Source organism: Oreochromis niloticus, linkage group LG7, assembly GCF_001858045.2.
Source record: "Oreochromis niloticus isolate F11D_XX linkage group LG7, O_niloticus_UMD_NMBU, whole genome shotgun sequence".
In the NCBI taxonomy this organism is placed as follows: Eukaryota; Metazoa; Chordata; class Actinopteri; order Cichliformes; family Cichlidae; genus Oreochromis; species Oreochromis niloticus.
In genome coordinates this window covers 38,776,959-38,790,004 of record NC_031972.2, presented here as the reverse complement: position 1 = coordinate 38,790,004, position 13,046 = coordinate 38,776,959, and the positions used below count along the sequence as shown (strand labels likewise).

At 40.5% G+C, this 13,046-nt stretch overlaps 1 protein-coding gene across 1 annotated transcript in view; it reads left to right on the top strand.

Moving 5' to 3' along the window:
* The first annotated feature begins 2,506 nt into the window (after nucleotides 1–2,506).
* Nucleotides 2,507–13,046, top strand: part of mapk8ip1a (mitogen-activated protein kinase 8 interacting protein 1a) — a 29,555-nt gene continuing 19,015 nt past the window's right edge. Inside the window, exons 1-3 of the mRNA XM_005458376.4 lie at nucleotides 2,507–2,674; nucleotides 9,092–9,164; nucleotides 11,898–12,464. Of these exons, the coding sequence (XP_005458433.1) occupies nucleotides 2,603–2,674; nucleotides 9,092–9,164; nucleotides 11,898–12,464 (712 nt within the window). The 5' untranslated portion in view covers nucleotides 2,507–2,602. The remainder of the gene's footprint in view (nucleotides 2,675–9,091; nucleotides 9,165–11,897; nucleotides 12,465–13,046) is intronic.

Here is a 13,046-nt window from a genome sequence, read left to right as displayed (position 1 = left end):
AAACATAGTACTGTGGTGGTTTGCTTACCAAGGAGGCTCAACAAGGAGTCGTCTCTTCCACGGTGCCAATCAGGTTTCTCTCCCTGACATATAAGATGAATCTAGTTTGTTTGCAAACCATACACAAAGGAAGCTCGAGCTCGAGACCTGACACTCTAAACATCAAAACAAAACCAGCCCAGTATACTTTGTGAACACCAAGCAATATATTAAACACTGCAGTTGCACATAACAATTCCCAAAACACCCATCTACTAAAATATGTAGTTAGTAATTCTTCTTCCCATTGGTTAAAGTCTTCATAATGATAACCTTTTAATTCACCGGGTTTAGGTATTGGGAAGACTTACAGCACTGAGCTGCAGATCATCTTCCTGGACTGTGCCTGGAAAATAATCCTGAAAACCGCAGTGGTTTTCTCCTTGGTGTTTTACAAACACGAGGTAAGCTATCATGGGAACTCACTGAATGAGGTGGCCAAGTGTTGACCGTGATGCGTTGCAACAAACTGGCCATTTCCACTCTGATCTTTCTCGCACTTCATTCTGTGTGTTGGTCCATATGAAAAGCAGTGATTGGCTGATTGGCTGGTTTCATTTTTATTTTTGGGGGGGGCAATTCAGATCCTTTGCATTGTGAATTTAATTTTCTCCTTTCTGGACAAAGGTTTGTGGTTTACAAATGTAAAAGAACACAGTTTTTAAAATCAGCTTTTTCACTAGTCATCACTCAACAAATTATAGCTTAGTTACTTAATGTGTGTTGTGTCTGTATTGAGAGTGTGCATGTAAGGATTCATGACTCATGACTGCAGAACAGGTGCAAATAAAGTAACCTGAACATGAACCAAATCTCCTTGTCCTCTTTGTCTTTTCCCGAACATGCACCAAACACCTTCTTGGCACTTTACCTTAGCACCACAGTTATATTTTTCCAGTCATCTGGTAATACTTCCTTACCACCGAGAACCTTGCTCAACTTTTGGAATTCTGTGCAACATTCGTCCCTCTTCAACCATTCATTGCTGCCTAGTCCTATTCTTCCCTGCCACCACCTTACACCATCTGCATTAGATGTAGTTCACCTGTGCTCCTTCCTCCACTGTTATATTCTATGTTTCCCCATCTGTTTGCAGTATGTGTTCACCTCAGCTTTAACACCATACCACTCGGTTTCCTTCACCTACATGTTAACCCCAATCAGCCCTGGGGACACTATCTACCACTTCATCCAGCTTACTCCAGAATTCCTTTTTCATTTCTGATATCCAATCTGTTGGGCATACTCATCGATAACAATTAACAATATCTCTTTTCCAGCTTCAAATTCATGATCCCGTCAGACACAACACTATTTAGATACTTCTTTTTCAAGATTACCCCTACTCCATTTCTCTTCATATGTGCACTATGGTAAAACAGTTGAATCCATCTTCAGTGTTTCCAGCCTTGCTTTTCTTTTCAACATGTCTTCTGCACACACAGTATATCTACCAGTATATCCTTACTCTCACCTCCACAATCTCACACCTTTCCTTCTCTCTTGCTGCCTCCTAACACGCCTTTCCTCTCTTCTTTTCCTTTGCTCCAGCCCAATCATGTACTGTTGTACATGATTGGGAAAAATGGTAAATAACTTATTTGTCTAAGGATTAACATTCATCTGTCAGTTTTTTGGATTAGCATATGGGGTTGATGTGGATTATGATAAAATCACCAAAAAGTAGTTATGGAAAGGACTTTCCAAGTGTTTTATAATGAAATGAATGATCTGTATACTATTATTTACATGATCCTTGCTCTGGCCTTGGTTTTAGGCACTGACTACTGTGAATCATATGAAAAGGCTTGTTCGCAAGGTTCACTGAATATCTAACTGATTTGTGGACTGTTCTTTTATTTAAAAGATTTTTTAAAATCTGTGTGAAAATGTTTCACTGACTGGTTCTCAGTTTACTGGCTGATCTTTTCTTCAGCTGTGTTGTAGGTTGACTGTCTGGTTTGCTGACTGGGCTATTTCCTTTGTTTGACTCTCCATATTACTGTCTAATCTTATTTTACTGGGTCACAAGCACATATGCATGCCCACAACATCACAGTGTTTATTAGCCTCAAATCAGAGAGCACCACAGGCAGATCAGTTGATGATGTCATGCTTTTCCCTGATTGGCTGGTACAGAACTCCCCCTCCTCCCTGCATCTCTGTTCTTTTCCTCCTCCTCTTTCAGTCCTCATTCACTCCATCACTACCCAACACCACCCACTTCTCTTTCTCATTCTCTCGTCTCCATTTCCACATCATCAGAAGGATAACTGTGATGATGATGATTATGATAGTCTGACGCCGTGGATGCCGAATGATCACGCAAGAAAGGACTGAAAGGGATGTGCCCTGAGGCTGAGCTCAGAGCTGATCGATGCTGAGAAGACAAAAGGAAAATAACGGAAAGAGAGGGAGGTAGAGGTGGTTGGAGGGTGGGGTGGGGGGGTGGGGGGTCTGTCTGAACAGCAGTGCGAACATTGGCTTAATAAAAGAGAAGAGGAGGGGGAGGGAGGGAGAAAGGAAGCTGTCATTTGTCAAGGGGGGATCCATCTATGCTGTCATGGACAAATATCGACCAAAGAGACCAACTACCCTGGCCCTGTTCCCACAGCTGCCACAAGCCGGCACCCAGGTAGGAGGCCTGTTTTTAAAAGGAGCTGTGGGATGCTGTGGAAAGTGTGTGTCATGGTTGGTTGTGTATTCGGAATGAGACATCTGTGGCATCCAACTGAATAACCGTATTTCTGTGCATTTCCGGGGAGGATCCAGTCCAGGATGAGACAGCACTGGTTTGTTGTGTGTCTGTGTGTATAATTTGTGTTTATGCTTGTGCTGGCACATAGTCAAATGCTGTAGATTCCTGCTTATTGATTGTTGTTTATTTTCACAAATTCTCCACAGATGCTTTTATTTAGACAGGTGGTCCTGATAAATCAGTCTGTGTCATGTCAGGCAGCTGAACAGCTAGGGGTTGGGTTAGCTGGGGGATTTGCTCAAGGACACTTGGAAAAGGTTTTTTTTTTTTGTTTTTTTTTTTTACCATGCTCTCCTGTCATCTTATTAAATATATACTTAACATAGGTCTACTACACTGCCTTGCCTACCTTGAATACCTTAACTAACATCTGGACATTTAAATAAAATTACACCAGAATAGTCTAGTCTATAGGATGGTAGCTAACAGACCTTCAGTGTTATTGCTTCTTTCTGTTATTGCATCTTCCTTAGCTTTGTTGAGTTACTTATGAGTTAACACATTCATGTTATTTAAATTATATATATATATATATATATATATATATATATATATATATATATATATATATATATGTATATATATACATATATATATATATATATATATATATATATATATATATATATATATATGTATATACATGTAATGTCATGTACAATCAAGTAAATCTACAGGGGCTGCTTTCTCACTCTCCTTCTGTTTTTCTGAGCAAACTCTTTACAGTAGTGACCTGAGATTTTACACAATTCCTTTTGAAAACATACCTTTACCTTCTCAGGTAAATCTGAAATGGTCTGGTGGAAGGTATTTAATAAATTGGTATAAAGTAATTCTTATGTGCTTAAGTTGCCTTTAAATTGCGTGCTTTCAGAAGTTATTAAACTATAGATAAGTATATTTTGCTTGTAAACACTAACTTTCAGACAGCTTGTCTATTTGTTAAGATTTTATAATAAAATAGGTAAAAGCTAAATCAAGCTAAAACCACCTAACTAACATTAACTAATATGCTTTTATTCAGTCAGTGTTGACTGCCTGTTTAACTAATACATTTTTACATTTTACATTATTTTTTACATCTCCTGTGGGCTCACCACCCACAGGATGCGCCATAAGTGTCCAGTGCCAGTGAGTCTGTCAGCAGTCAAAAATGGAGGCCCTGGCAGTCCAATTCCTGGCTACTAAAACTAGCTCTTGGTACATGAAACATCACCTCTTTGATGGAAAATAAGCCCCAGCTAGTGCCTGACGTTGGGGAGATGGACTAGATAAAATAGGATTTACCTCAATGCATGGCATAAGCTCTGGAACTAGTCTTGCTGAGAGGAACTGAACTCTGTTCCAATCTGGAGTTACCCTCAGTGAATGGCGGTATGCAGGGGTAGGACAAGCAAGACAAGTTCTAGAAATTCTGAATATAAAAACTGTAAAAAGAATTAGTGAAAAGGGCAGCCCTGGTGGAGTCCAACAGCCATTATGCTTATACAGGGACTGAATTGCCTCGTCCAGTGCTCCACGACCAGGATGAAAACTACATTGTTCATCCTGAATCCAAGGTTGAACTCTCCTCTGTAGTACCCTTGCCTACACTGGTGTGAGAAAGTGTTTGCCCCCCTTCCTGATTTCCTATTTTTTTTTTTGTATGTTTGTCACACTCAAATGTTTCAGAGCATTAAACAAATTTAAATATTAGACAAAGATAACACAAGTAAACACAAAATGCAGTAAATAAAGGTCATCACTATTAAGGGGAAAAAATGCGTGAAAAAGGTTTTGGAAGGTGTGTATCCCATTACATCTGAAATGGTAACACAGTATTTCAGAAATGGAACATCATACCAACAGTAAAATACTGTGGTGGTAGTGTGATGGTCTGGGGCTGTTTTGCTGCCTTAGGACCTGAAGACTTGCTGTGGTAAATGAAACCATGAATTCCTCTGTCTACCAAAATATCCTGAAGAAGAATGTCCGGCCATCTGTTCATGACCTCAAGCTGAAGTGCACTTGGGTGCTGCAGCAGGACAATGATCCAAAACACACCAGTCAAACTCTCAATGGCTTAAGACAAAAAAAGGAGAAGACTTTGGAGTTGCCAAGCCTACGTTCTGACCTGAATCCGATTGAGATGCTGTGGGATGACCTTAAATAGGCAAGTTCATGCTTGAAAACCCTCCAGTGTGGCTGAATTACAACAATTCTGCAAAGATGCATGGGTTAAAAGTCCTCCACAGTGTGGTAACAGACTGATTGCCAGTGGATGCAAGATGCAAATGCTTCATTGCAGTTGTTGCTGCTAAGGGTTGTCCAACCAGTTATTAAGTTTAGGGGGCAATCACTTTTTCACACAGGAACATGTACACAGCAAAATCTCCAGTGTTAAATTAACACTAGAGAGTGTCTATATGTGTCCACTCCTCTGAGTGTTAAATATAACACCGTTGAGTGTTAAATGAACACTTTTGACAGTGTTGTATTTTTAAAAGTAACCTAGTCAGTTTTGAAGATTTACAATGACTAACACAGAGCAGTGCTGATTTTCTAACACTGGAATATTTCTAACATTTTGAGTTATTTTCCAGTGTTCAGAAAATCAGCACTGCTCAGTTTTATTCATTGTAAATCTTGAAAACTGACTAGGTTACTTTTAAAAATACAACACTGTCAAAAGTGTTCATTTAACACTCAACAGTGTGGACACATATAGACACTCTGTAGTGTTAATTTAACACTGGAGATTTTGGATTTTTCCCCCTAATCACAAACACCTTCATTTCAAAAATACATTTTGTATTTACTTGTGTTATTTTTGTCTAATATTTAAAATTTGATCTGAAACATTTAAATGTGACAAACATGCAAAAAATAGGAAATCAGGAAAAGGGGCAAACATTTTTTTTACACCACTGTAAATTTTCCCAGTGAACCACAAGGAACCACCATCCCAGTCTGCCAATCCAGAGGCACTTCCCCAGACCTCCACGCAATGTTGCAGAGATGTGTCAGCCAGGACAGCCCTACAATATCCAGGAACTCCAAGAACTCTCTGCGAATCTCATCCAGTCTAAGGGCCCTGCAACTGAGTGGTTGTTTAACTAAATCAGTGACCTAACAGCTAATGGTAGAAAAGTCATCCCTCCCCCAGAGTATACCTCTATTACAGAAGATGTGACTGAGGGATTTAAGAGATCTGTGAAACTGTTCCTTCCACTGCCTGACTATAGTCTCAGTTGAGGTCAGCAGAGTCCCACTACAGCTGTGTGCAGTGTGAGTAGAGCACTGCTTCCCCCTCCAGTCATCTGATGGTTTGCCAGAGTTGCTTTGAGGCTGGCCAAAAGTATTTTTCCATGGTCTCACTGAACTCCTCCCACAACCAGTTTTTGCATCAGCCACTGACAGAGCCACACTTTGCTTGGCCTGCCAAATGTAGAAATATTTAATGGTGCAGTTCAAATATTGTATAATATATGATTTTCCAGACCTGGATCTCATTATATTTTTTTCTATATCTCTGCTATAGATCGATGCTAGGATAAAAAACAAGACATAAACACTTGAGCTGTCAAATCCACATTCTCCTTTCCGTTACTGCATGTTTGCATACATGATTCCATGTTTGTTCATCTGCAGTAATCTGCAGGTTATCAATTCATGACTGAGGAGGGGATGTCTGGGTGGAAGCCCTTAGTCAGAAGTGTCTTTCTGCTCTTTGCAGATGATGTGGCTCTGTTTGTGTTATCAGGAGGTGACCTCTGGCACAGATAGAAAATGTTATGGATTAACATTGTTAATGTCAGGGTCATTTGTGTCACTTTGTGGTAACTGAGTGTCTGTGGTTGTCTTTTAATATTTATGGTAAATGGCCTGTATTTATATAGCGCCTTAACAGTCCCTAAGGGCCCCAAAGCGCTTTACATATCCAGTCATCCACCCACTGGTGATGGCAAGCTACATTGTAGCCACAGCCACCCTGGGGCGCACTGACAGAGGCGAGGCTGCCGAACACTGGCACCACCGGGCCCTCTGACCACCACCAGTAGGCAACGGGTGAAGTGTCTTGCACAAGGACACAACGACCGAGACTGTCCAAGCCGGGGCTCGAACCGGCAACCTTCCGATTACAAGGCGAACTCCCAACTCTTGAGCCACGATCGCCCCATGGTCATTTTTTTCTATTTTCGGTGTCTGTCATTATCTTATACAGTTGTGGTTTTTTTGTATCTCTTTTTCATTAGTACCTCAGTGACAGGTAACCTTAAAGTGCCCTGTCAGTGTATTTCATAGCTATACATGAAAATAACATCTATATAATGTATATTGTAGTCTGGTACAATCCCCTTAAAGTATATAAAGTATTCTTAATGAAAGGGTTTCCAGTGTAGGTTTGTAAGCTCCTCAGTCTGAAACGGAAAACTCTTTGAAGCAGCAAAATCTTGAGTCTCTAAAGCCGTTTGAGTTTCGCTATTAATGTACTGAGAACATTCTCTGAGAACAGTATATTCTGCACCACAAATGCACAAGAATGAAAACACCTCTTGTCCCAACTATATTAACTATGAATGATATAGATTCTCTATGGACAGAATATGTTACATATGCAAATGTCAGGGTTCTGGGTCTTTGTCCCAGCCTTTTCAGTTTATTTTGCATTTAATTCTTTCTTAATGATTTAAGTTTCATACAGTTTACACTTGAGTTTAGTCCTTTTGTATGTCTCTGGGTTTATTTGTAATTTCTGGTTGTCTATTAGGTTCCCTTTGTGCCTTTGCCCTCGCCCTCTGTGCGTCTCACACCCCCACCCTCTGTGTTTCTTAGTCATGTCGCTGTGTTTTGTCGCCTGAGTCTGTCTTGTTCACGTCTGTTTCTTCCCTGTGTCTTAGTTTGTGTCTCAGTGTGTTTGGTTTTGCCTCCCCTGCCATGCCATATCTAATTAATTTCTGCTGTGTTCCCATGTGTTTCCACCTCCCTCATCACCCTTCAGTATATATATTTTCTCTGTCTTATTCAGCCCTTTGTCAGAAAATCTGTTAACCCTCTTTCTTATCTTCATGTTTCCAAGTCATCAAGGTCTCACTTTCTTCCCCTCTTATATTGAACTCCCCTACTTTTTTGTTCAGTTTGAAAATTTAGTAGTTGTATCTTGTACTGCCAGGATTTTATACCTGGGTTTAAATGGAGTCACGGTCATTTTCATAGACATACAGAGGTGCTCATTGCTGATCCTTGAACATTATTTAGTTTTGATTTTGTTCATTGGGCCTCACAGTTGTGTGTGGACCCAAACAATGTCAAGATCAGACCTAAGAAATCTTTCCCAGGGACCATTTGTGGCCAGAGAGTGGAAGAACCAGATCTTTCAGGGCCACGTCTGCATCTGTATCTCTCTCTTTTTTCTACATGTATCACTATCTTTCTTTTACTTTTCTGCCATCTTTTCATGTGTAACTTGACTATCATCTGTCTGCATTGATTGGCTTAGTGGTGTCTTGTGGGATTGCTTAACTCACATCCAGTTGGTCTGTGCATTCCCTTATCCACTAAACCATTACTATAAAGACTACAAAAGCTCCGCCAGTTAAAATAGATGCGCCTTGTCAGGTTTTAAATCATAACCTTCTGTTTTGGCTCTAGATCCAGGTCCATGTGTGACAGTTTCTAAGCCCAGACCGCAGTCTGCCTGTTGGTGACCTCTGATCCAGGGACTCCACTGTTTTATTTGCAGTGCGTACTGCCTGGAATGCACTGACTTGATTAGCTCAGTGATATCTTGTGGGATTGCTTAGACCATTCATTGACCACCAGTTAAAATAGAAGCTCCTCGTCAGCTTTTAAATAATAACCTTCTTTTTTGGCTGTAGCTCCAGGTCCATATGGGACAGCTTCTGGGTCTGGATACAGACCACGGTCCACCTGTTGGTGACCTCTGGTGTATATTATAAAAAACAAAGACAAGTTAGGAGTGTGGATCAGAGCTTTCTCTGATTACCCTCTCAAAGGTCACCTGGCATTGCTCTGTCCACTGGACCAGATCCGAAGCACCTTTGAGTGTGAGGTCATTTAGAGGGCTGGTCAGTGAGGGACTGGCATACCTTTTTGTGATGATGAGGCTAGATTGCCACACACTTCCTCATCAGTCCATCTCCCTCTTCCTGGCATTGCTGTCATTAGAGACTTTGGGCCTAGTTATGTACCTAATGTGATAGAAATAAGATTTCACACTTTTTGTGTTGGAAATCCAGTCATTTGTTGATTGTTGGTCTTACTCTGCTGCTCTGTTTCATACTTTCTTTTCAGGACTCCATCAACAACAATTCTTTAGGCAAGGACAGCTGGAAAGACTCCCACTCTTCCTCCCCACATATCACAGGTATGAAAACTCAACACTGGTTCAAAATATAGTAGTTCTTAAGATCCCTCAGATTATTACAGTATAATGCAAAATAGTGTATTTAATGATTTACAACAGAGCAGGATAAATCTCACAGTGCTCTCACATACAAATCTTAAACCATAACTAATATAGAGTTCGTGGGGCTGATAACTTTTTACAACTAGTGGGTAGCTGCAATATTTTACTTTTATTTGGCGATTATTAGGTTTAGGGTAGGGCATAGGTCAGCAAACTTTATTTTATGTCACAATGCTATCTAATTCGAACCCAGGAAGAAGACTGTGGGTGGTTTCATGCTTAGTGTGTCTTTTTACAGTTAATACAAAGAATTCCAAAGATTGAGCTGCTGGCTGTTAGCACGTGATTAATCAACCACTAGCAGTGAAGTCTGTGAAAATCTAGTTGGAGGAGGCCTGTGAAAGGCTGAGGGGCTGCTTCGAGACCACAGACTGGGATGTACTCTGCAGTTCACATGACGCAGCGCATCACGGATTACATCAGTTTCTGTGTGGAGAGCACTGTACCCTCCAAGAAAATATGGGGGGTTTCCGACAATAAACCATGGGTGACCCCTGAGCTACAAGCCTTGCTAAATGAGAAGAAGATGCCTTTTAGCTCAGGGGACAAAGACAATCTCGAGCGAATCCAAAAGGAACTAAAATGCAAATTAGGCAGGACAAGAACAGCTACAGGAGGAAACTGGAACATCAGCTGGAGCAAAACAACAATAGGGAGTTCTGGACAGGACTGAAGAAAATTTTAGGTCATAGAAATAATGGGGGTACTACACAGGACAATGGCAGTAAGGAGTGAACAGATTATTATTTCAACAGCTTATTAAAGAAGCTTTGAAAGAAAAGTGACTGGCATTCTCAAAAGAGCGACCTTTATCCTTTAGATGGAGATGTAGAGTCTTGTCCTGTCGAGGTAGCTCTTCAACATTGTTATCCCTTATATAGCACGTTTATCAGAGACAGATGCCAATGTTCACATTTTGGACAGAGGAGACAGATGGTTTGAAAGAGGAGTGAAAGAAGCCATCTATGTACACTGTGAACAGCCATCTTTGAACAGAGGGGGTGGCTTATGACACCAACTGTCAGCCACCTACAATGCAGTTTTGTGATCCCTTCCCAGGACCCTGAACACCCACTCACATCTTGAGTTAGGTGATCTCAATAGGTGAGGCAAGGTCTCACAATGATTTCACCTGAAACCTCTGCATACAATGACTGACACCCTTTTTCTCACCTTGGCTCATGCAAAGATGCACATGATCAACAGTAGGTCAGTAGGTCCTGTTAAGGGACAGCTCCCACTAGGGTTTTAATACCTGGGACTGAAGAAGCTTCTAGGATGAGAGCTGAAACGTCTTCAAGAAAATTAAAGAAGTCCAGTTGCTTTTCTTTCCAAGCTCCTTAGATTACCATGACCTGGATAAGTGAGAACCTACACAGACATATTCATCAGGTTTGATTCAGACCATAGCCCTCCCCCACCCACATCTGCCACTGTGCCTCCTCTTCACATCACTCAAGGCTACCAGACACTATCCCCAGATTTGATAAACTGTCAATTTAAAGCTTGGATGTAAATCCTCATGTGTTTAAATCAAATATTGGGTCTGTACATGTGACACTGTTTTTCATATTGTGAAACATGTTGCTAAACAAACTAAGGCAGACTAACTGTGTTATTTAAAGACTGCATGAAAATACTTTGCAGGTTAGTGCAGGATAAACGGGTTAGTCTGCTGTACTGTGATGGATTTGAAGTAAACAACAGTGTGCGACTGGTGCACAGTGGCTGTGGTGCTCGTGGTCTGCTAGATCAAGAGTAGCAGAGATGAATATGAATCTTAGCTGATGATGTTTAGATCTAGAAAAAAGACAGCATCAACAGTGTACTGCCAGTGCAGAGGATGGAAATCAGCCAGGACAACTCATAAAATACCTGCTTAGATCTTGTTGAATTCAGTTGTGTAAATCTACAAAGAGCAGGGAACCTCAGAGTGCCAGTAGCCCAAATCAACTGATCACAGCCTGTGCACAAAGAAAATCTACTGGAGCTCTCAACAGAAATTATTGTGACTTCACTTGTGATTTTTACCCCCACACTGAGTCACTACAACTGATTTTAGGGTTCCCCCACCTGCTGGATCACACTTTAACCCCTGACTGTACACATTTTCCTGTTTAGAGGCAAAGTCAAGCTAAGTACAGAATTAAAAATTAGACTAAATTTTATATTCTTATATACTAATATTTTTTCATTATTACATTATGTACAAAGCTTTGCACTAAATATAGAAGTCTAAAAGCTTTAAAAATAGTAAAACTAGAAAACTGATAGTTAAGGTTAAATTTTGTCTAAGGTCAGACTCAAGCTGCAGATCAAGCATACCAGTAAGCAACTAGTGGCATAATAAGTCTGTCCATGCACTGTTAATTTTCCTTAGTTCTTTTTTTTTTTCTTGTTTTTTCTTTTGTCTAATGTAATAGTGGAATTCATGTGTGGCAAGAAATGATGAAGTAACAGAACAACAACTCCTTCAGTCAGGAAATCATCATGTGTGTTTTTTTCTCCTGCTGTTGCTGTAACAGGATTAACAGCTTACCATAGGCTACTTTGAATATCCCTCTGTATACCGTATATCTGATTGCCTAATATATAATCTGCTACTTTTGTTGTTTGTGTGTATGTATTAAGGGGATCTCGCTCCACCAGATGTCCAACCAAAAGCTGAGGACAAAGTCCAGCACAGCACTCAGCGCCGGCCAGCACCCAAACCTCCAACAGCCAATGTATCCAACAGCAGAGCCAATGGTCAGGCTGCTGCCACTGGCTCAGACACACGAGCTCGACCACGGGAACAATCAATGCCTGCAGCTATGCATACACAGTCTTCCCGCACACTAAGGAGCCAGAGGAGAGCAGGAAGTGGAGGAGGAAGAGGGGGAGGAAAAGGAGCAACAGCGATGAGAGACAGGGGCCTGGGCGACCTCAGAGGAAAAGATGGAGTGATAGATAGAAGAGGAGGACGACCGTGTGATGAGTCAAAAACAAAAGACAAGAATGGACATCAGAGGCCAAGGGAAGAAAACGGACTGAAAGGCCGAGCAGCTGATGGGAGAGGAAAAGGAGGTACTAAAGGAGGCAACAGAGGAAGCGCCTTAAAGTCGAATAAAACTCTGTCTAATAAGGAAGTCTATCTGCCCGCTATGGTGGTGCCACGCACACCCATAGTACAGAGAAACCTGGAGACAACAAACCAAGGTATTGAACCAAGGTTCACACCATTTTTTTTTTAATAACCATTTCCTGTTTGGCAGTTTTAGCAAACAGAATCATGGTTTCATCTGTGAAACACATTATGCTCTCTGTAGGCTCATCTTTTTATTTATTTTTTCATTGATTTTATTTTATTATTGACCTTAATGTCTGTGTGGATATTGGACAGCTTTGTTGTGTGTGTGAGTGGGGAGACAGAAGGTGAGAGAAGAATGTTAGTGTCTATGAGCATTTGTCATGAAACATACCTGAAAATCTCTTAACGAACCATCACTATCAGGAGGAATGTTATTATTAGCATTGAAAACTATTGAAAACTAAAGTCAGAGAGACATCTGTGTTGAGATAGATATCTTTGTAAATTTCTTTAAGTCATTAAATTTGAAATGAGCTACTTATATTTCTGAAATCAATTAAAAAATATTAAGTAATTAAAAATAAATTACTAGAGTCGACTAATGAAGGATTTCTATGCCTGATACTGCTATATGAGCCAAAGCTATTAAAAAAAATCAGAGATCCGGGATTACGCTTGATTTAAAATCTTGCATTAAATATATGTTATAG